Here is a 25102-nt window from a genome sequence, read left to right on the forward strand (position 1 = left end):
GGCCTGATCAGACAGGTTTTTATCTCCCTGTTAGAGTGATGGTTGACTGCAGTGATTCATCCACTGGGGGTGGGGTCCTGTGATAGCTCCTTGTGTCTCTATTAAAGTTAAACAGATGTTTCACTATAGGTGTACTGGTGGTGCAGCCTATTGGCTCAGAACCAGCCAGAGCCTTATTGGTTTGCATCCAGAGAATGCAGTGGCTCTCAAAAGTGCAGTCCAGGGACTCTCATGGCTCCTTGAGGGGGTTCCAAATGCACCCTACAGGTGTATAACCCTGATAGTGATAGTGTACAAATGAATCAAATGGACCCGTAAGGGAGTACACTCTCAAATGTATTGGTGTTCTTCAAATTAAAGGAGCATTTTCAACCGTATGTTCATATAATTGGTCCTTGCTAATGCACAATTGTCATGTACTTTAGTCTACTAAACTCTAATTGGTGGGCTATGGACAGTTCAGAAACCTGCCTACCAATGACATCATCGTTGAGAATTCCAAGCTAAAAGAAACCATAGCCTTTCTCTGACTGGAAAGTTAGCATGCTGAAATAGAAACCATTCTTCTTGCATTAATAGAACATTTAAAAAATGATTGAAATTTTGAACTGACCAACCGTGATATCACTGGTTGGCACACTCCTCTGAGAGACAGAGTGAGTAGACAGAAAATGTGCCAAATGACCATTAATGAGGACCGATTACAGTATATGAAGATAAAATGAAAATGGGCGAAGTGGTCCGAGCATCCATGTTGAGGGGAAAGCTTTAGCAGAAAAGATTTAATGTTGAGTAAAAAACTGAAAATACACTAATGTGAAGCCCTAAGGGACTCTGGCCAATACTGTATATGTCCAAAACTGTCACTTTTGTTCCGAAAATGGAAAAGAAGAAGCTGTGTTCCAAATAAATCCACTGTAGTTATTATTTAGTCTCACAGTTACATTATTATTATTATTATTATTATTATTATTATTATTATTATTATTATTATTATTATTATTATTATTATTATTATTATTATTATTATTATTATCTTTCACAAATAGCAGTTCTACAAGCTCACATATCACGCAGCCTGTAGATCACAATTGTTTCTACTTGACACTGTACTGTACTCTATGACAAAGTACTAGGGCAAAACATTGGTAATTGGTGGGCTAGGACTGTCCGAAATCAGATCAGCATTGGGCCAAAATAAATCTGGCATTGGTCGGGCTCTATGAAAGGGGGGGGGGGGGGGGGGACTGTTGGAGGGGAGGGGGGGTGGGCCTTATTATAATGAGTCAAAGATGTGGGAGGGGAGTAGCTGGGATGAGGGTGTGGCAGACCAAATAATTTGCATACACAGCGCCCCCACCACATCAGGACATTGTGGTACTGCAGCTAAAACTGCTTTAGAAGCCAGACAGAAATTACATGGACTGGTTTCGATCAGATTGATGATTTATGCTCAAACCGTTTGTGGGACATAAACAATATTATTATTCAATATTAAAAACGGTTTTAAAATGTTAAATGCTGGGAGCGACAGATGTGCTGACATGTAACATTCTCTCTTTGTCCGGACCCAGGTGCGGTTCCGAGGCCTGCTGTTCTTCCACGAGGGTTGGCCCCTCTGCATCCACGAGAAGGTGGTCCTGCAGCTCGCCCCTCTGCACAAGGTGCGCCTGAGGCAAGGGGACTTCTACCTGCAGGTCGTCCCGTTGGGCCGCAAGGCCGCCAAGCTGGTGATAAAATGCCTGTCGGCCAGCGGGCAGGCCGTCGCCGAGATCCCCGTCGCGGAGAGCATGTACGGCAGCGTCTTCACCGCCGACTTCCTGCAGAATGTGACGCGTGAGCGCGGCGGCAGCAACCTGCACCCGCTACAGAACTGCCTGCTCACCACCGGCACCGCGGTGTACAGGACGCCGTGGAAGAACGTGGTCAACCCGCTGTTTGTCACCAGCACGGTGGACGCCATCATGCAGGCACGGGGCCACAGTGGGGGCGGCGGAGGCTTCAGGGGCCACCTGAGCACCTGCAGCACCAGCGGCTCCACGGGGACCCTCGACAGCCACCGCAGCTCCAGGGAGTCCCTGCACTCCCAGGGAGCCGATTCCACCTTCTCGGATCCCCCGACGACCCCCAATGGGGGTCCCCCGGTCAGCACTCTACATCAGGATTCTGGACTCGAACCCACGGAGGGCCATAAAAACCTCAGAGCGGCCGAAACGGCCGCCTCTAGCACTAGAACAGACCGAGCCACCCGAGACAATGGGTCGGGACACATCGGGCGGGAGGACAGGGGAGGAGGGAGGGAGAGGGGGTCAGTATCCAAGACCCTGTCCTTCAGCACGGATCTGAGTGAGCCGGGCGCCTCGGCGCCTCGGCGCCGCCACCCCAGGGACTCGGCAGCGTTCGAGACCAAGAGACTGTTCAGGAAGTCCTACATGGAGGCCCTGCAGAACCCCATGCATCTGGGCTCCAGCTCCGAGTCCATCCTGGAGGAGGGCCCGGAGCACGGCACCGCGGGGGGCAGGGTGGCGGCGGTGACGTCGGGCAGCGTCCCGGCCGACACCCGTAACTCCCCGAGAGAGCACGCGTCCCGCAGGCTGGGGGGCACGGGCAGGGGCTGGCTGCTGAGCGGAGACGACTCCCCCCGCCCCAGCACGCCCTTGCTCTACCTGCAGAGGGGGCTACGCAGCGCCGAGAGGCGGGCCGAAAGGCGCTCCAAGTCCCTGGAGAGGACTAACAAGGCTGGCCAGGTCAAGGGTCACAGGGAACGCTCCTCCTCCGGGGGCTCGGTCAACATCTCCCCCAAGAAGCTCATCAACGGCTACGCGCTGCGCTTCGGGAAGCTGGAGCTGGACACGGCCTTCCCTGCTTCTGAGAGGAGGAGCAGCCGAGAGGAGTCAGGTTGGTGGAGATGTACTGCAGCTCGACCTCGTGCCATACGTTATGCAACAGTCACTAATCACTACAAATTGCTTAACTTCATTGAAATTACTTGTTTATATACTGTAGTACATTACTATGACAGCAATCAAAGTTAAGTTGCTTGGGGGGAAAAAATAAAAGGATTTATGATTTTCTCATCATAAAACAAGGCTTTGTTACAACAAGCGTACCTTGGCAGGGTAATATTCTCAACTGTCACTCTGAACTTATTAACAACAGTTGTTTGTTTTCCTCTAACTGTGGCTGGATCATAACGGCCTTGATTGAGCACATTGGCTTCTTCGTATCAAATACAACCTTAGGGCCTAAAATTCAGCTTTCATTACAAAACGTACGTACGTGATTATACTGCATATGATTGGTGAGGTTAGTCAGTCAGTGGGCGGGGTTGGACTCATGAGTTGATGTCAGGAGACGGCTCATAATTGACAAGCGCTTGCTTTATCAGTATGACTGGTGACAGATTTGCTTTTTTTAAAGCCCATAGCCATGTGTTTTTTGGCTTGTACTGGGGACACGTATGGCCCTACCCTGGAAACAGGCAATGTTTTAAACCCCAGCCCAGGCGTGGTTCAGAATCAGAAAGCTGACTCCTGTTTTCTTTACTATACTGTGACGTCACGTGAGATTTGCTTTTTGCTTTTCGTGTTGGTCTGCACAGGTAGCTCAATGAGAAAGTGTTGCCGGGGAAATCACAGTATTTTGTTAAGCGCAGCCTCTTCCGGGTATTGAATTGTGATGACAAGTGAGCTCATTTAAACCTCTCAAAGAGTACCATACGACCACTACGCCAGCCGTGCAGTAAAGATACGGTAACAAAATGATCAATACACACACAAGATTACATCAGTGTGGGGTGCTCGCTGGCCTAGTGGTCCAGGCGCATGCCACACATAGGTCCTGGCCTGACAGCGTGTCGCGTGTTCGAGTCCCGCTCATGACGACCTTTGCTGCATGTCTCTCCCTCTTTCCTGTCTATCTTCACTTGTAACTAACAAAAAGACAAAAATAAATCTTAAAAAGAAAAAAAAGATTACCTCAGTGTAGATTGTGTTTCAGCTCTTGCAAAGCAGGTTTCCCACACAGAGAACTTAAAAGAGTGATCACAAAGGATCCTGTGAGCGACCTGAGAGACCCCAGTATCCCACAGTGACATGGCCTGGAGTGAGGTGGACCTTCTAGTGTGAACAGGGCCGGGGGTCTGGCGGCTCGGGTCCCAGACAGATGGGTTGCCTCGTTCACAAAAGGTTCCATTGTGAAACATTGAGGCGCTTTGGGGATGAAGGCAGCAGAAGCCTTTCAAATTCTACCTGTGTCCATGTGGAACCACTAGATCCAGTCTGCACTGATTCACACTTTGCTCTGGAGAAAATAAATACTCTGAGTTTTAACCACTGTCAACCTGGCATTCCTATTTCGAGCATATGTCGTAGAACAATGTATAAATCAGGCATAAGTGGCATAAGCAGGACAGAATTGAAACCCATGATGCCAGACTGCAAACATTTTACGTGCGAAACCTCTGTGATTTCATTTCATCTATGTTTGCCTGCTATCAATCCATGCTGAAACGGTTCTGGCCTCTCATTGGTGGTTTAAAACAGTGTCTAAGATGGTATACAAAACAGGCTTTCACATGGCACAATGAACAGGAGGCTTTGCCCTACATTTGTCGCTTCCTCTGAAAACAAAGCAACTTAGGAAGCATGCAGCAAACAGAAGCGCGGCCGTGCAGTCACACAGGAAATGCATTGACTTTTTGAAGACAATAGAGGTTGAGCTCAACCTATTGGCAGGGGTGACCGTCACAGAACAGGGCAGGACAATACAGGAGGCCAGGCAGAGACGCTTTGAAAAGAAAACACCCAGGAAGGTGTCTGTCAAATACTGAACCATAGAATGCCATCTCTCTGCACACTCCCAGTCCCAATGGTCTGATGTCACCGCCAGAAAAGTCTAGTGGTGACAACAAGTCTAGAAGATGACTTCATACATTAAACCCTGGCATGTATACAAATATTTCTTTATGATATTGTTTAGAAAAGGAAAGTTCCTGATGATTATCTTGCATTCGATCATGCCTGTGTCTTATCTGTCTGCCTGCAGCTAATCTCACAAACGTCTACAATCAGTGCCATATTTCTTGTCCATACTGAATATTTTTCAAATCAATATTCCGTGTGAAAGCTGCCAGGTTACTGGACTGGCCCTCCAGGGTTACGATGAAGCCAGTAAACAGTGGTACCAGTTGGGAATGTCAGAAGCAGCATTCCTGTAAAAACAGAGCCCTGAGGGCTGGTTGTGGAGCAGAGAAGGAGGGAGGAGGACGAGAGAGACGAAAAGGCTAATAACGCCTTTTTAGCCTGCAGAAGCCACCAATGAGTCACAGTGAGCAAACACCTGGTCTCCGTAATGAGTCAGAGTGTGCTCATTGCCACTAGAACACACCTTGCTCACCGCTAATGAGTGTTGGTCAATGGCATGACTCTGTTAGGTAAGAAAGTGCTGAGGTGAAAGGAAGATTCGACATGATACTGACTGTGCGCAACTAGTACCTACAGTAAACATTTCAGACTGTGAAGAATTAACAGTACATAACTGGGCTGCACACTTTCCTGTTCCTCTATTTCCCCTGCTCAGCTTCATATATGAATGAATAAATAAATAAATACAAATAGAACAGTAGAATGCCCACTGTTCTGTTAAACAAAAAGTAATCTCCAACATGATAGTCTTCCTAATTAAGTCAGTGATGTACAGTACATGTTCATATCTCTGCTGTTGGGGAGAAACCACCCTACTCCACAATGTTCATTTTTCAGGAAATTAAAAATATAAAAGAAAACCTTATATTTACAGAAATACAAAAATATATATTTTTAATTATGATGTAATAATAATGATTATGCCTGAAGAAGTTCAGTAGACCGAAAGCTTGCTAAATAAATACATTGATTGTGGGCAGATCTGAGTGTGCGGAGCTTCCCTTTATTTTTCTCAATTATGATGTAATAACAAGAGTATTTAATAACAATTTTGTAATATATCATCATGGAATTAAATACTAAGGATGTATATCATTACTGACTAGTCTACACATCGATGTTGTCTTGGTAATGTTGAGGATTTTGTACATTACTTGAGTATTTCCAACTTCAAATACAATTTACATGTACTGTCTCCACTACATCTCAGATCAAAATATTGTACTTTTACCCCACTACATTTATTTGAAAACTTTATATTAGTTACTTTGTAGATTTTGATTATTATCATTACAAAACATGCATTAACCCCTTTAAACCTAAACATTTCGGCTATTTGAAAATAGCCGATCTACAAGCACACAATGCGTTGCGATTGTAGATCTGCTCATTTTAAAAGATCTTTACACATTTGAAAACTTGACATGGGACATTCTGCATATTGAAGTACTTTATACTAATGGTACTTTAATTACCGGTACATTTTGATACCAATACCTTTGTACTTTTACTCAAGTAAATTTTGAATTCCCGGACTTTTACTTGTTAACGGAGCAGTTCTGCATTGCAGTGTTGATACTTTTACTCAAGTAAAAAACAACAACATTTGTGCACTTTTTTCCGCCACCACTGTCTGCAGGTCAGCATGACGTGGTCATCGGCGGCGAGACCCGGCGGCCCAGCCACGGTGGAGAGGACTCACACGTGCCTAAACCAGCTAATGGGACGGCCGTCCACCCGTCCTCTGGGTCCACAAGTCCTCCGTCAGACTGGTGCTGCTCACGCCTCCCCACCCTAGCGTCACAGCTCAACCAGGAGCTGCTGGCCTCCGGGGCCGTCGTTCTACCCGGTAGGTAATGCCCTGAGCCAGCGCTGTGACATATCAGTCAGTGGCTGCAGGTTTATCCCACAGCTTAGTGTGTGTGTGTGTGTGTGTGTGTGTGTGTGTACACAGTATGTTCTCATCTTACACACACCAGATAGGGCCGTGTCATACGATATCCTCGCATCATCGTCGCTGAGTTGTATAGCCTAAAGTAACTCGCACACGTACCATCCTCAAATTAAAAACGAGAATGACTCTCGAGGGCCCTATTTTTTCGTCAGTGCTAAAATTTTGAAACACATATTAATTAGCCGATCTACATCAACACGTTGTGAGCTTGCTCGTAGATCGGCTATTTGAACTATTCAAAAATGTTTTTCAAAATAGTAAAAAAGGCAAAGAGGTTTAGGGATAAGGGGTCTAGCAGAGATGAAAATAGGGCCCCTAAGCTCTTGTAGCGCCCGTTTTCGTTCGTTTCCAACGTTCCTTTGTTGGTTCACTCACAGTGTTTTGTAATGGTTGTCCTCTACGCTCCAGTCAGCTCATACCATTAGCTTCTGTTAGCTTCTGTTGCCACTCACTCCGCATTGCAGAGTTCAGAGTATTGGTTTTTATGCCATTCAGACTATCATTCGCTTAGGAGGCAGGCAATCATATAGGTCCCTAGTAAGGTCGCTAGGAGGCAGCCAATCATGAGGGTCGGCACTAAAGTCGGCACTAAAGTCGTCTTTACGGTCATCAGTAGTGGTGGGTGGAAATGTAGTCCAGGTGCTTTTCAAGCACCTTGCTGGAATTTCTCAACTGTGGCTGTAAAAGTGAAATGAAGCAGCTGAGAGATAATTGACATCTGCGATCTGGGTGGACGTTACCGCAACACAAACAAACATAAACCTACTGAGAGGGTTAACGCCACTAGACATTATGGTAGGAGGTTTGTCAGTACGAGAGCTGCTGACTTAATTGACCCGTTGCTGCATGGCCTTCTCTTCTTCCAGGAAACCGAGACCGCGGTGGGAGGTCCGTGCTCCAGGTGTGCACCAGGGGTCGGGTGTGGACAGGTGAGAGCTGCACAGCCACAGACCTCACCTGTTTACTGGGATACTACTATTCCACGCTACGGTAAGTCACATTTCATCTACTTTCACACCTGACCTGAGTACAGTTCCAAGTTCAACATGTGTGTGTGTGTGTATGAACTTAAAAATAAAAAATTGGAACGTTCATATGACATGCATTTGACCATACATTTTCACCTTACTTGGGGGTCCCGACCCACAGGTTGTATACTAGTATACAGTAAACTAGTATAATAATTGTGAATTGTGGTTGTATAGGAGTGAGAGGCGTGATCAAGGCCTGACTGTCCTCATAGACAGCAGGAGACAGCAGCCACGTCCAGCTCTTCTCTCATCCCTGTCTGAACTCCAGGTGAGCCCACACTGGAAAATATGCACAGTAATTAGCTTCCAACTTGCCCAAGGAGCAGGGAACTCTCTCTCTCTCTCCCACTCTCTCTCTCTCTCTCTTTCTCTCTCTCTCTCTCTCTCTCTCTCTCTCTCTCTCTCTCTCTCTCATGTTGTGTTTTATACCATAATGAAGCAATGTTTCCCCTCGCTGTAATTAATGCTATCCTGACACTTTGGCTGGCTCCTTCACCGCTGACCAAGTTTGATTGCCTTTTCAAAGAAGCACTCCTTGCTCCTCCATGACATGACATTTGGTGTGATTAAGGCTGGCCTCGGGGCACGCGTGGAGAGACTTGTTCTCACTTGTCTTGTCTTTAACCGCACGCTGCGTGTCGGGGGTTGGCTGTCTTCTTCAGCTCTCGCCTCTCTAAGCACAGAGACGTATCATCCAGTTATGATGATGACTTACTGATTTAAGAGTTGTAATTCTGCCCGCAACATGTAGGATTCAGTTTAAAGACGTAGTTTGGGTTGTTTGGCTGTGTGTGGCAAAACGCTGCGTGCATTTTCATTGTATTGTTCTCAATTAAAACTGATTCGAAAAACGAATGTGTGTGTGTGTGTGTGTGTGTGTGTGTGTGTGTGTGTGTGTGTGTGTGTGTGTGTGTGTGTGTGTGTGTGTGTGTGTGTGTGTGTGTGTGTGTGTGTGTGTGTGTGTGTGTGTGTGTGTGTGTGTGTGTGTGTGTGTGTGTGTGTGTGTGTGTGTGTGTGTGTGTGTGTGCATGTTTTCCCAGGTCTTAATACCAAATGCACTTTACTCCATTCTTTTCCTGGTGGACAAGGATACAGCCATCAAACCTGAGAGAGAAATCACTGTACAGGTAATAGAGCGAATGTCTGTCTGTCTGTCTGTCTGTCTGTCTGTCTGTCTGTCAGAAACAAACACTTATCTCCTCATTGCCTGCACCAATCGCTCCCACTTTTCACACAGGCATTGACCATAATAATATGGAGGTCTTAACGAAGCCATTTTTCCAATAAGATTAATAATGAATTTATTAGTGAATAAAAACCCGTTTATTTGTCCGTGGTCTATCTCCGACCGAGCCACACTATTAGCACACATCTCTCCATGGCAAAATAAATCTGCACGCTCCCACAATCCAGCTAGGCTACTTTTTACCGACGCAACTGTCGTATTTACTGTACAGATATTGTTTTTACATCACCCATTTATATGAAATTATAATCCAACCCAGGGCGCAGTACCCCCCGCGGCCACCAGGGGGGTACTGAACAACTCATCTCCCCATAAATGCAATTACTACACTACTAACATGACAATGACTGTTTGAGACTTTCAGTTCTATGTATGACTATGATGTACTGTTTTTCCATTTCCAGTGAACAAGTCTATATTAAAGCAATTCTTCCTCAAAATACATATATCAATAATATGATATATTACATCACATTACCCACACTGTACATTTGGGAATACCTGTGCGACAGCCCATACTTTCTGTGCTGCATGTCAAACTGGGGTCTTTCATACTTTTCAAATGGGGGTCTGTGGGCTAATAAGTGTACATTTTACAGTCCTTGCCATGAAAACATTTCCCTACCATGCATTTATACAAATATTTTCATGTTATAGTGCTGTTTCTATTCACACAAAAAAGACACAAATATATTATACAAGTTAAAATGAAGAGCAATTAAATATATTTATGGGGGGCAATAGTCCATACAACGGGTAAGGACTATGTATATTAATACAATAAACAAGCAAAAGGGCATTGCCTGACCATGGATCACACCAAAGGACCTGCAACATGACTGAGGAACACGTTCCACTTCAAATCATATTTATCCAACTGATTATTCATCTTAAAGGATAACCTCTCCAAAGCAGCCACAATACCAAGCTATCAATGGTATACTTATGATTGTACTGCAGCATTTTCTTGCAAAAGAAACTACAGTAGCCTACTAATTAGCCTACTTTTGTGCCCAACCTAACTTCCCAAGACCATCTGTAAACAATTCCCCGTTCCCCCCTATCAGTAATGTGATCTATTACAACACATTACCCACACTGAACATCATTTGCTGTTCATATATTCAGAACGGGTAAGGACTAGTAGACTTAATTAATTGAATTGCTACTTCACAGCTCCGGTAGCATTAACCTGCCTGATGCCTGGTATGACATAAATGTGAAATATTACTCCGGAGGAATTGATTGATTGAATCTTATTAACAGATTGCAGAGTGTGTACAGTTCAGGGAAGGTACAGATCAATACAAAAAAGAGGATAATACTGGAGAAAGCACTGAGACTTGTTTACATCAGGGTCCTCCATTTTCAATTCAGAAAAACATTTATAAACCGATATACACATCTATGCAAAAAAGGGAGAAAATAAATCTGATACACTGTTAGAAGAAAGGGAAAACTAGAAAAATAGAGCGGTTTTGAAGGAGGCTAGCGACTCACATTTCTTAACGGCTGTTGGTAGGGCGTTCCACATTTTAGTGGCATAGGAGTGAAATGAATTTAGCCCCTTATTTGAGCCGAATCTGGGTTGAACGTGGTTTGTTGAACTCCCTCTGGTGTTGTGATCGTGGACTTCATTGACATTAAGGAAGTATTTTGACAGGTACATGGGTACCGGTATCTTAGTGGTGTAGCGGATCTTATAGACCAGGCCCATTGCAAGTTGCTGTACTCTGTCGTCAACTCTAAGCCATTCCAACCTATCAAAATGAGCTGGGTGAGGTGGGTTCTGGGGAGTCAGGCCAAGTAGTAGCCTGACTAGTTTGTTTTTGGAAGTCTGGAGCCTTGTTTTTAGGACCTTTTTGAGTTGCTGTTGTGGTACCATGAGGTGCATGCATAGTTGAAGAAACCTTGTCGAATGCTGTAATATACTAATATATACTGCAGCCTATTGCTTCCTGATGTAACATACAACCGCCAAAATGAGGTATGATCACATGTGAAACGAGTTCATCACTACCGTCATATTTAATAACAGCGCCGCACGGTGACAATAACAACAGTGTGGTTTTCACATCCCGCGGTGACCAGCAGGAAGGACACGGTCTGTGAGAGACTGCCGTCCGTTGTGACCATTCATTCTTTGGCCTGTCCTTGAGCCATGTCTGTGATGAGGGGGGGGGGGGGGGGGGGGGGGAGAGAGAGAGAGAGAGAGAGAGTTTATTTATGCCTTTTTCCATTCTTATCAAAGTGTTGTTTATCAGTTGCAATCATTTTTGAGCTGTTCACAATGTTGACTGTTGTTACAGAGTTAAAACTACCGGTAACTAAAACCCACTCTAGCTACTAACGCCCAATAAAATAATTTGCATAAGAAGATATTACTTATTTTCTTTTTCTTTTTTCATATTATATTACTCTTTTCCTAATCAAATCACATTGTAAAGACAATGGGTTGTCTAACCCAGTGGTTCCCAAACGTTTTAGCCCTTGACCCAAAACAACGCTTCGCACCACATTGTCAGCTTGTAGATCTGCTATTTTCACGACCTCTTTTAACCCATTTTGGGCGGGAACCCCTTTTGGTGTTTTAAGCATTGTTATACTTTAGCTATTGAAAAATAGCAGATCTACAAGCTCTCTCTCTCTCAAGCTACGAGCTTGTAGGTCTGCTATTTTTTTTTTATCGTGAAAATGTGGCGCAAATCTTTTAATATATATTCTTTCAGAGCCAACGTTTTTAACTCAAATCTTTGCTTCTGGGGAGGTCCCTGGAACAACATATGTTCAGATGGGGGTCTACGGCCAATTACATAAATTATAATCTTGGGGGTCCTTGACATGAAAATGTTTGAGAACGACATAGAAAGTCAGGATTTAGAAGACATTTGTAGAATTGTTCCCAGGTCAAAATGGGTTAATTTATGGAATTTATTTTATTTCTTAATGATGTTACAGACTTTTTTAAATTTTGGTTTCATTCATGAAAAGTTTAGTGTTTTTTTTTTAATGTTTTGAAATATTAAATATAAATATTAAAACCAAATTTAGGAAACGAAAAAAAATAAGGGGACCCATAACAATGTGTCCGCGACCTACAAATGGGTCCCGACCCAGTGTTTGGGAACCAGTGGTCTACACATTAGCGTTTTCCTCTATTGAGATAGATAGCGCTGCACTCTGGCTCTGATCATAGGCCAGGAACAGGAAGGGCCTTTACCATTACATCATCACTAGGCCCATGAGGAATGGCTGTTGCTGTTAAAGGGTATCCATGCTCAGTTGACTTCCCCTGGATTCATAATGGCAACAAAAAAGTAAATAAAGAAATTGATTTTTGATCTTATTTGAAAATGTGGAAAAAGAAAATGTGAAACAACCGTTCATCTAAAAGCTCAGTGTGTCACATTGCGACCCGTCATGCGGTTGTTGTTCTCCTTTTAGTGGCTAACCCTGACTTTATTATTGATAGAGTAACCCCAAAAGGTTTTGGGGTACCTGTGACATCATGTACAGTACATCATCATCATACTGTACTTAGCGAGCTACTCAAAAACCCACACTATTTTTTTTTTCTATAATCATCACATAAAATCATCACAAAATAGGGTTAAAGTGGTTAAGCTTATTTTACTGTAGCACAAGGTTGTCACAATGCGATACATTCTTAGCTTGTAGATCAGTTCTTTCTGTCAAGCGGCACAGTCATACTACGGAGTATAAGTTGGTCTTCAAAATGGCCACAGGTCAGAGCATAATGTGTGGCTGGCTGTGTTGCTTTGCTTTCTAGACGGAGCTGTGCAGCTCTCTGAAGGCCCTACTGAAGCACATCGACTCCACTCAACTCACAGCGGAACTGGACGGCACCTTCCACTACGACCACACTCACTGGATCCACTTCAGACAGGTATACACCTTATTCCACTACGACCACACTCACTGGATCCACTTCAGACAGGTATACAGTACACCTTATTTTACTATGACCACACTCACTGGATCCACTTCAGACAGGTATACACCTTATTTTACTATGACCACACTCACTGGATCCACTTCAGACAGGTATACACCTTATTTTACTATGACCACACTCACTTGATCCACTTCAGACAGGTATACAGTACACCTTATTTTACTATGACCACACTCACTGGATCCACTTCAGACAGGTATACACCTTATTCCACTACGACCACATTCACTGGATCCTCTTCAGACAGGTACACCTTATATAAACTGGGCCCCAATGGAACAGTGATACAACATACATAAACAACCGGCCGCCACCAAAATAAGACCTAATAGCGGCTTGGCTCTCATGTGGATTTCGGAGGTCGGCCAGTCTAAGGACGTCATGACCTCATTGCACATTGCATTCCTGTGATGTGAATTTAGTTTGTTCTCCATCACTTAATCTCTAGTACATTATTAAAGGTAGGGTAAATAAAGTCATTTTCTTTGGTTAAATACGTGTTAAAAATCTCTATATTGTGATAAAGTGCTTGTTCATTTTCTGTTTATTAAAGAGTGGGAGAGACCTGGAGACCCCTGTTATTGAACAAACACTTTAAAGCAATTACTATCAGAATATAGTGATTTAACATTTTAACTAAATACTTTTTGTTTTAACCCAAAAATATCCCGTACCCTACCTTTTATCTTACATGCTGTTATTTTTTCAGTTTTCTAACTCAAAGGTTCCCTCTCCCCGTACACACACTCTCTCTCTCTCTCTCTCTCTCTCTCTCTGTCTCTCATTTACAGAAAATCGAGCCGTTTGCCAGCAGTTGCAGTGCGGCCGTCTCCTCCCTCCAGGAGTCTATCAGCTCGCTGAACAACAGTGGCAACCTGGAAACCTCTGAGGTCAGAGCAAAGGATTTATGATTCTCTGACGCACAATGGCTGTGCCTCTGGCTACATATCGTCACTGTCAGGCAGAAACCTAACTTTTTGTGTGTGTGTTTTTTTTGTAACTTAACGCCATACTTGATCATAATGCAGTGTCACACAAAATTATCAAAAGTAGCAGATCTACATGCCTGAAACGCGGCGCGGAGTGACAGGTTGTTGTCGATCTGCTTTTGAATTTGAATCCTGAAAAGTAACAGGTTTCCACCTGACAGAAACGATATCTTGACTGGAGTAAATATTATGTCTCTGTTTCCATTGTTAGCTTCTACATCCATAGTCTCTGTGCTGCCTTACTGATTGAAGTGTGGCATTTTCAACATGTTTTTTTTTTTTAAGATATTTTTTTGCGGCTTACGCCTTTATTGATTTTTTAAGGGATAGAAAGTAGGCTGACAGGAAACGGGAGAGAGATGGGGGGATGACATGCGGTAAAGGCCGTGTCGGGTCCGGGAGTCGAACCCGCGGCACACCGCGACTGGATCACCAGTCCAGTGCCCAGACCGTTACGCTACGGCCTGGGCCTCCAATCAACATGTTGTCTCTGAATTGGTTCATCCTTTTTTAATCAAAAACAAGCGTTTTAATTTATCACACCTCCTTGTTGTAGAAATGTAGCCCACAAATTCACTGAACGCAGTGTGGAAACCAGGCTAGTAGGAATGACTAAAGGTTAGTGTGTGTGTGCATGCATGGTGTGCCTGTGCATGTGTTTATCATAGGTAATATCGGAGGTGATGGAACAGCAGAAGAGTCTGATGAGGTTGGTGCTGGAGGACACTCGTCTGAACCGGCTGAGACTGGAGGGAGGGACGGTGCTGGCCCGTATCAGGAAGGAAGAGCCCTGTGAGAATGACAACTACAGGTAGGAGTATAGCCTGGCATTAGCCAGACTGATTCATTACATCTACAGGTAGGAGTATAGCCTCTCATTAGCCAGACTGATTCATTACATCTACAGGTAGGAGTATAGCCTCTCATTAGCCAGACTGATTCATTACATCTACAGGTAGGAGTATAGCCTCTCATTAGCCAGACTGATTCATTACATCTACAGGTAGGAGTATAGCCTCTCATTAGCCAGACTGATTCATTACATCTACAGGTAGGAGTATAGCCTCTCATTAGCCAGACTGATTCATTACGTGGATTCACAAGAGGACACAAGGTCCTCAGGACAGGTTGGGAATCAGTGTTATGTATATACCATATAGGGCAAGACCCCATTTGAAAAGGACCCCCAGTTTGACATGCAGAGGCTACTGACCCCCATTTAAAGCCATTTATATCTGGGACCCCCCCCCCCCAAAAAAAAAGAAAAGAAAAGAAAATGTTTTAGTTTTTTTTGCAATTCTACAGCGGGCCACAAGGGGGCGCTCCCCGCAGGCCGCTAATTGGGGAACCCTGCCATATACCGTAGAACACAAAAACCTGCAAAACAAATGCCACTTTTGCTTTACGCCGCATTTCGAGCTTGTGGATCTGCTACTTTTGCGGGACGCTGTATCAAGTATGGCGTTAATTTACAAACAAAAAAACACACACATTCTTTGAATATGGAGATAAGAGGTTTCTGCCCGACAGCAACAATATAATAGGTGATGTATCAGTACTGACGAACCACATTGAATGGAGTGAGTGAACACTATATTCTCTGCACTATTTACAGTGTAGTGTATTCATAGTTAGTCAGTTAGTGACTTTATTGACACAACTGCATAAAACATTGAGTCCAAACAATAATCGAAAACTCATGAATAAAAACTTTACAAATGTACACAATACTATTGCTCCAAAAGTGACAGGCAGGTAGCATAGTAAGCATACGCAAAGTTCCTCTGTTAGTGCCCACAAAGAGTGAGCTCAAATCAATAATCTCATGTCCATATTTCACTCTGGTGTCTTATGTGCGACTCCATCTCCTCATTTACACACGCAGTCTATGAGAGGACACACACTAGTTTTTTATATACTGATCGTTGTCCTTTTCACGATTGTTATAATGTTTTCCATGAATCCAGGGATGCCGTGGACATGGTGCACCTGCTGTACAACCAGGTGGACGAAGAGGTCCATAAACTCGTGATTCTTTCAAACAAGTCCCAGAAACACCTGGAGAGTCTCCTGGACGTCCACAGGTTCGAGGAGCAAACACAACAGGTAGGTTCCACCTTTGTGTCTGAACATACATTACATTGCATGGGAAAAACTACTCGCATGTTTTACTCAGGGCTGGCCTGAGGAGCGCTGTGTAGCCAAAAACAAACACCCAAAAACCAATTTGTATCGTGAAATCAATGTTATTATTATTATTATTATTACTTTTTTATATATTTTTTTATCCCACGGTTTTGTAACCCATTTTTCACCCCTGTGTCAATTATCTAATGTGATCCTGGGCTCTACACACCCTTGTGCGTCATCCTACCAAAACCTAACGTTCTCACAGAAGACAGTTGACTGCCCCTTAAATAAGCTACCTGCTGCTATAGGCCTATTATTGTTATATATCATTGACCTAATTGGCGTTATATCATCATCAACAACGATATGATTAAAAAAAAAGGGTTAGGCTTATGTCTTTTTCATAAATTGCTTTGGACACGTGGAAAACTTAGTTAAACATTAGGCATTACTTTACCTTAACACCATCTTTTAATTTTGACATGAAATAATAATCCTGTACCGTCACCGTGCATTTGGTTTCATTAGCGCGATCGTGACAAAATAGCCTACAGGTGGTGGTTGCTGCTGCTGCCCGCAGAGCACACATGAACGGTAAAGATACTAAGGACTGGACAGTTCTGCTACGCAACATGGAAGTAACACAGACTCAAAGCCGTTTATAAATCACAGTCAGTGACGGACTGTGAACGGACACGTCAACTTTTCACCGCTGTTTGATGTGTCGTCCTCGCGGCCCGGCACTGGTCCGCGTACCGGTGGTTGGAAACCTCTGGTTTAGAGACCAGGATTACTGCATGTTTTTTGTGAGGGTACCTACCCTAGGGGACACGGGGAGAACATGCAAACTCCACACAGAAAGGGCCTTTCCTGTATGGGCACTGATGACACGGAGGAGGAAACACGCCGCCAGCAGCCACAGCGTCCCCAGCGGGAATCAAACCCTTGGACCTTCTAGCTGTGAGGCGACAGCACTACCAACTGTGCCACCGTGCCCCCTCAATGTTAATTTAACTCTGAGTGTGTACAAATGTACACTCTCTGAGTTACAGACCCATAAGGGTCCATTTGGTCCCTAACTATCATTTAGGTGGGGACCCCGTGGAACTCCCTCAAGGACCACCGATCTAGTGAACAGCTAATATCGGGCACCGGTCGAGCATCGGTGTGAAACTTTGAGCATCGGTGTGAAACTTTGCACACACACTCCCAAGGAAAAACCTCCACAGCCTGTTATAGTGCTATACCATGAGGGCCATTATTGCAAAACAATATATATTTTTGCTACTCCTATAGATGTTGTCCAAAACTCATGCAAATCAGTACCCATTATCTGTGTAGTCATGTGATCAAGACATGTCTGTCAGAGTTTTCGTATTCCATTCCGATTGCCTCTCTCTCTCTCCCTCCCTCTCTCTCTCTCTCTCTCTCTCTCTCTCTCCCTCCCTCTCTCTCTCTCTCTCTCTCTCTCTCTCTCTCTCTCTCTCTCTCGCTCTCTCTCTCTCCATCTCTCTCTCTCAGATTAAGCTGTGGTTCAGCATAGAAGGAGAGAAGCAGCTGGTGTCTCTGGACTCCCTGACCATGTCTGTCTCCACAGTGAAGGACATGAGACAGAGCCTGGACCAGTTCATGGAGGAGTCTGTGGTAAATACATGCAGTGCTGTACTGTAGTAGTGTCATTGATGTTGGAAAAAGTACTCAAATGTTGTGAGCTTGTACGTAGATCGGCTATTTTCAGCATGCAACCAAGTTTAAAACCAGCCATTACGACACCACCAAGGCCCTCCAAAATACATTTTAGTCGACGAAATCAACTGTAGATTTAGTCAACTAAAACTAGACTAACACTAGTGAAACATTCCAGATGGCTAAAATATGACTAAAACTAAATTAAATTGTATTCAAAAGACTAAATCCAAATGTTCTGTCCAAATCATCACTATCCATCTCTCCCTATGCCTCCACAGCACCAGCAGAGGATTGGACTTCAGCTGGTGAAAGAGTCTCCAGAGTCACTCCCCAGTTCAGCCCTGCTGGACTTTAAACAGCACCTGGGCACCATCCTGGGCCAGGTGGAGAGGCGGAAAGCCCAGCTGGACATCCTCAGCAATCTACATGTGTTCTACGACTCGGTATGTATCCACAGTCTGCATGGGGTCCAGCCTGCTTTGCTGCGTTCAGTGATTTGTTTTGTCACTTCGCTACTCAGTCTGGACAGGGTTCTATCTATCTCCAAGGTAGGAGGGACATGTAAACAGGTGAAATCGACCCGTGGCTTATGGCTTCTGACTGCAACGAACGTGTCATTCACCCCACACAGACGTCAGTTTTTTTGTACTGCTGAATCTGGGCTACTGAATCAAATGAGGGTTTACTTTTTACCGTAGGTTTTACTCTCGAGTCTCGAACTGGCGCTATTTCTTTCAACAGTGAGAAAAGCATGGACCGAGTGGCGCTGGCTGATGACGTAACAACGTGGCTACGTAACAACGTGGCTACGTAACAGGTGACGTTATGAAATGCGAGTCTGCTGCCTGCTGGCCAGACTGAGTAGCAAAGTGACAAAACAAAACACGGAACGCAGCGCAGCAGGCTGGAACCCACTGGCTAATGTAATCAGTTGAGGCTACACAACCTCAGGAAGGAGGGTGGCTAATAGAGCCGGCCTTCTTACTCAGGGGATAAATTAAATGGAAGAGCAGGGCGACAAAATAAAACCACCCAATTGTATAAGTTATATTGCATTAACACACTCTACCATACAGATTGGACAAAATTACATATATTACATTTTCCTTTTTTTTTGTATTTTTTTTAACAAGGCTTTACAAAAAAACGATAGCTTACTGAAACTTATTGTGGGTCTTTTCCCGATGGCAGCCAGCAATATGAAGACACCAACTGATGTGTGACGTGTTGCAAAAACAATGCTGAGCTGGCTTCAACTTTTCTTCGTGACCCCAATGACGCAGTGAAGTGTCAATCATGTTTTTGTTTCACCATTTCCACTCCCCAGCTCTCCCCCCACAATTCCTGCTCCGTTTCGTGAATGGAATAAAAAGCTCATTGTTGCTGTTAACCACTTCCCTGTGCTATTTAACCCTATACCCTGTTGTGTGCTCAGTGTGCTCAGCAGCAGTGAAGCTGGCCGCGCTTGGCCGCTTTGTAGTTTGGTCACCACTCGTGTGAACGCAGCATCAGTAATACTTTGTCGCATGTGGAAAATGACATATTGTCAACTGAACAAAAGTGTAGAAAAGTGTCTCGGCCATTTGTATAGGCCTATCATATTTTTTAAACAAATTGAAATCTTCCATGGCATCGCTGGCAGAACATCTTTTCAGATGGTGCTCCTAAATATTATTATACATATTATAAATACATTACATGAATTTAACCCATTCCAGGATTAATGAATTAATTCAATCCTATCGGCCAGGATATTTCCCTGTGCAAAACATATTTTGAAGAGCCAAAAACCGTAACCGGATGTTGTTGTGTGTGTGCCATCGCTGTTCACACCATCACCTAGAAACCCACTGCTAATGTAAGTAGCATTACTACATGATGATTGATCATAACAACTACAAAAGACCATAAGACGTAGCTCTACGCCAATGGCGGGTGCTCAGATTAATTCATAAGACGTAGATCTACGTCAGAAGCGGGGAATGGGTGTTGGGGGTCCTTGACGTGAAAAGGTTTGAGAAGCACTGGTCTAAGCAGAGCTCCTGTCTCGTCCCACATACAGGCCAGGCAGTGGATGCAGCACTGCCAGGATTACTTCCGCCAGCTGAACCTGGACAGCGACGGCGTCGGCCTCCTCCCGCCCGCCGTGGTGCGGATCCTCCGGGACTATCACGCCGAGGCCTCCAAGTTCTCCGCGGACAACTTCGGCACCCTCAACGAGAAGGTGCTGTCCCTGGACAGTCCCCGGCAGCTGCAGCAGTGGAACGCTCTGTGGCTCGAGTGTCAGCGGACCAAGCAGCAGCTGGAGGAGACGTTAGCCAAAGCGGCAGCAGCGGCGGAAGAAGAAGAAGGAGAAGGAGAAGTCTCCTCGGAGGAGCGCGCGGCAGACGAGGCGAGCGCTTGCGCGCAAAAGCGCGCCGCTAACGGAGTTTCCTCTTTACCTGACGTGGCTGCTTATACCGACGGGTAAGGCTGCACAATATATCGTTAATGTATTGTTATCGAGGTATGAACATATCGCATTAATCACAATATCAGTATCGCAAAAAGGCAGCGGTGTCGCAATATATCGATATATCGTCGATATATCGTCCACTTCAAAAGCCAGCAACATTCATCTGTTTTAGCCTGTGCTCCTCGGAAAATAAACCGTCACTCCATTTCCCTCTCTTTCATGCTCCTGTTGGTGTGTGTGTGTGGTGGGGGTGGGGGGGAGGGGGTAGTAGTAATATTGTATATCGTATCGATATCGCAATATTTGGCATACATAACCGAGACATGAAATCTCCATATCGTTGCAGCCCTAACTGCCAGGGCGGCGGCAAGCCGGACCCCGACCCCGACGGCCCGTTCCCCACGAGTCCCTCCGGCTCCGTCTCCTCCGCCTCCCACTTCCCCTTCCCTCCGTCGGACTGCGACGACGTCGGCAAGTTCCGCCAGAGCCCGACGACGTCGCTGTTTGACGACACGGACAGCGACTGCACCGTGGACTCGGCCGTCACCTCGACGCACTCGGAGCCGGCCTACTCGTCGTCGTGCGGTGGCGCGGCACCGCGGCACCACCACCACCGCAAGCAGCCGCTGAAGAAGATCATGAAGAAGACCATGAGCTACGAGATGAGCCCGAGGGATGGCAGCCCCGGCGGCCATCATGGCTACACGGGCGTGTACATCAAGGGGCTGGAGGTCACCAACAACGTGTCGGCGGAGAAGAAGCTGCAGAGGCCTGACATCCTGAGCCCCGCCCTGGGGCGGAGCCGCAGCATGTCCACGCCCTGCAGGACGCACGGCAGACACGCCGACGGAGACGGCAACAAACAGAGCAGGTGGGGGGCAGTGGGCATTTTGTTAACAAACAGAGCAGGTGGGGGGCAGTGGGCATTTTGTTAACAAACAGAGCAGGTGGGGGGCAGTGGGCATTTTGTTAACAAACAGAGCAGGTGGGGGGCAGTGGGCATTTTGTTAACAAACAGAGCAGGTGGGGGGCAGTGGGCATTTTGTTAACAAACAGAGCAGGTGGGGGGCAGTGGGCATTTTGTTAACAAACAGAGCAGGTGGGGGGCAGTGGGCATTTTGTTAACAAACAGAGCAGGTGGGGGGCAGTGGGCATTTTGTTAACAAACAGAGCAGGTGGGGGGCAGTGGTCATTTTGTTAACAAACAGAGCAGGTGGGGGGCAGCAAGACTAGACTATGACCAAACAATTTCACACGACTAAAATAGGACTAAAGCTAAATGGTGTGTTACTCAAACGACTAAGACTAAATCATAATTTGCTGTCAAAATGAACACTGGTGGGGGTTGAGGACATCCTGTGGATTCAGACAGTTCAGTGCATGTGAGAACCTTGTTCCTTGGGCTCATTCAGTGAAGTAACTTGGTTTGGGTTCAACCCGCTTTTTAAAAGATTACCCAAAATGTGAGAGATTGTGAGCGTACGTACCACATAGACACAGACCTAGACAATGACGTTATGGGTTCACAGTCTGTCTGTCAATGTCTGTATCACAAACTGTAGCATACCCTCTCTGTAACCTGTCTTTGAACTACAAATAACTAAGCAAAAGACTAAATAAAACTAAAAACATAGAAATGATGCCACTCAAGTGACACTTTTCAAATTATACAAGAGGAGTGAATCCACACGGCTTAAGGATCAGTGCAATTATCATTGCTATTTTCCAACCGGTGTTGGAGTTTTCATTTTAACGCCCAGCCAGCGCCCACATTGTATAAATCATACATAAGTGTTGGTCTTAAAATGAGGTGAGACTCTGTAGGTGCAACACTATCTTACATACACAGACAGAAGAGTCAAAGGCAATTGTGCTTTCGCCGCTTCGTCTAAAGTCTATTTACCCTGCTATTACCCTGCTATGTAGAGGAAATCACAGTCCTATTACCCTGCTATGTAGAGGAAATCACAGTCCTATTACCCTGCTATGTAGAGGAAATCACAGTCCTATTATCCTGCTATGTAGAGGAAATCACAGTCCTATTATCCTGCTATGTAGAGGAAATCACAGTCATATTACCCTGCTATGTAGAGGAAATCACAGTCCTATTACCCTGCTATGTAGAACAAATCACAGTCCTATTATCCTGCTATGTAGAGGAAATCACAGTCATATTACCCTGCTATGTAGAGGAAATCACAGTCATATTACCCTGCTATGTAGAACAAATCACAGTCCTATTATCCTGCTATGTAGAGGAAATCACAGTCCTATTATCCTGCTATGTAGAGGAAATCACAGTCCTATTATCCTGCTATGTAGAGGAAATCACAGTCCTATTACCCTGCTATGTAGAGGAAATCACAGTCCTATTACCCTGCTTTATACTGCACCAGCTCTGACGTCGTCTAAAGTCTAGCACAGTCCTATTACCCTGCTATGTAGAGGACATCGAAATACGAGAATGCACACTGGCTGGAGTGAAGTCGTGACAGTGCAGTGTGATTTATGAGTCATTACTGAGTCAAAATGAACACTGGTTCAGCCAGATTAGGTCCGCGCACGCTAAAACTGAACTTTAAAATGTCCCTGGGCCCTGGAGAAGACAGACCTGAACACGCACGCACGCACGCATGCACGCACGCACGCACGCACGCACGCACGCACGCACGCACGCACGCACGCACGCACAGCTAATGTAAGCCACACTATAGGGCTATATCTTGCGCCACCCCTTAATTATCCCTAAACTTATTTGCCATTTTTTACTATTTAAAAAAACCTTTTAAAATAGTTAAAATAGCTGATCTACAAGCTCACAACGTGTAGATGTAGATCGGCTAGTTGGACTATTTTAAAATGATTTTCAAAATAGTCAAAAATGGCTAAATAAGTTTAGGGATAAAGGATAAGGGTGGCGCAAGATGGAGCCCATATATATCTTCATTACAACATTGCATAATAATGTATTAATTAAAGGATTTCTTGGATCCGGGCCTTTGAATGTTCCACAACCCTTTTTAATTTTGATACCTTATTAATAGGGCTGCAATTAAGGATTAGTTTCATTGTTTTTCTATCCATTTTTCGCCCGATTAGTAAAAGTACAATATTTGCCTATGAGATGTAGTGGAGTAGAAGTCAAAATATTGGAAATTGGAAATACTCCAGTAAAGTATAAATACCTCAAATTGTACTTAAGTGCTGCACCTAAGTAAACGTACTCGGGTTACTTCTCACCACTGACGATATCTGTTTTTCTTTCTACCACAGCGGCAAGGTCCAGCACATCATGGACGAGATGATCGCCACCGAGAGGGACTACGTGCGGTCCCTCGGCTACATCGTGGAGCACTACTTCCCCGAGATGCAGCGGCCGGACCTGCCGCAGGACCTGCGGGGGAAGCGCGCCGTCATCTTCGGGAACGTGGAGAAGCTGGGCGACTTCCACGGCCGCCACTTCCTGAAGGAGCTGGAGGCGTGCGCGCACGCCCCGCTGTCCGTCAGCGGCTGCTTCCTGAGACACGTGAGTTCGCAGTGGCGGGGGAAAAGTATCAATACGGCAACGCGGGAATACCGCTACTCTGTTACAATTAAAAGTCCAGTAATCAACATTGACTTGAGTAAAAAGATGCAACCATAAAGTTTTACTCTTATGCACCTGTATACAATATGTAACAATAAAGTTTTACTACACAAGATGTAACAATAAAGTTTTACTCTTATGTACCTGCACACAAGATGTAACAATAAAGCACTTGAAACGTACAATAGTTTGTAATTGTCAGGACAAGTCAGCTTGGTGTGTTCTTCTGGCACACCACAGAGACACACACAGGTGTGTACTGCATTTCACAACTCACCAGTGGTGTAAAGTAATTAAGCAATTACTCAATTGCTGTACTTAAAACCCTTTTACTGCTGCCATTTATTGAGAAATTAGGACCTAATTCATGCCAGCATTTTTTTAATTTGAGCTCTTATTTTGAAAAGCCACATTTTGCCTCAACCGGAAGTGAGCTTATCCCTGCCAGCTTTACGTTGCCAAGACAACCTTTGTTTACATGATCGAATCATGCCGGTACATTTTAGCACTCCACAACGTCGGCTCGTGCCGTCAAAGAAACGCTGTTTTGACCAAAAATGCCATCTGGGACAAGGAATAGGAGATACAGGCGATTGAAAGAAACGGATAGAATGGATTCTTATGGCGACGGTGAATTAATATGAACGATCCACTGCAGTGCTAACAACACTGCTAGCTAACCGGCTAACGTGAGTAGCATTATGGCTTGATCAATCATAAGCACTATAAAAGAGCAATTGCCGAAGGGCTTCGGCAATGGCAGCAAGCGTTAATATCAAATTAATGCTTCAATTGCCGAAGGGCTTCGGCAATGGCAGGAAGACGGTTAAGCTACAACAATTTTTCCTTTTTTTTTTGTTTTTTTTCTTTACTCCAGGTATTTCCAATTTCCTGTACTTTAACTTCTACCCCACTACATCTCAAAGGCAAATATTTTACTTTTACGCCGCTACAAATATTTGAGTTAACCCATTTAGGCCTGACGTCGAAATGTCTTCAAAATCCTGACAGTTTTCTGAAATACCTGTTTCTATGTTACTGGTTCTCAAACCATTTCATGTCAAGAACCCCAAAAATGATATGTAATTGGCCGCCGACCTCCGTCTGAAAATACGTTGTTC

At 44.8% G+C, this 25102-nt stretch overlaps 1 protein-coding gene across 3 annotated transcripts in view; it reads left to right on the forward strand.

Annotated features, from left to right (window-relative positions):
* plekhg4b (pleckstrin homology domain containing, family G (with RhoGef domain) member 4B) overlaps positions 1-25102 on the forward strand; it is a 49806-nt gene that overhangs the window by 12072 nt on the left and 12632 nt on the right. For all 3 annotated transcript variants that reach the window (XM_083761814.1, XM_083761816.1, XM_083761815.1), the window contains exons 3-16: positions 1575-2898; positions 6565-6774; positions 7746-7869; positions 8085-8178; positions 8951-9037; positions 12947-13063; positions 13924-14022; positions 14790-14932; positions 16089-16227; positions 17773-17895; positions 18219-18383; positions 20003-20406; positions 20742-21266; positions 23669-23921. In XM_083761814.1, the coding sequence (XP_083617940.1) occupies positions 1575-2898; positions 6565-6774; positions 7746-7869; positions 8085-8178; positions 8951-9037; positions 12947-13063; positions 13924-14022; positions 14790-14932; positions 16089-16227; positions 17773-17895; positions 18219-18383; positions 20003-20406; positions 20742-21266; positions 23669-23921 (3807 nt within the window). The remainder of the gene's footprint in view (positions 1-1574; positions 2899-6564; positions 6775-7745; positions 7870-8084; positions 8179-8950; positions 9038-12946; positions 13064-13923; positions 14023-14789; positions 14933-16088; positions 16228-17772; positions 17896-18218; positions 18384-20002; positions 20407-20741; positions 21267-23668; positions 23922-25102) is intronic.

Source organism: Protomyctophum parallelum (assembly GCF_964188405.1).
Source record: "Protomyctophum parallelum genome assembly, chromosome: 3".
Classification (NCBI taxonomy): Eukaryota; Metazoa; Chordata; class Actinopteri; order Myctophiformes; family Myctophidae; genus Protomyctophum; species Protomyctophum parallelum.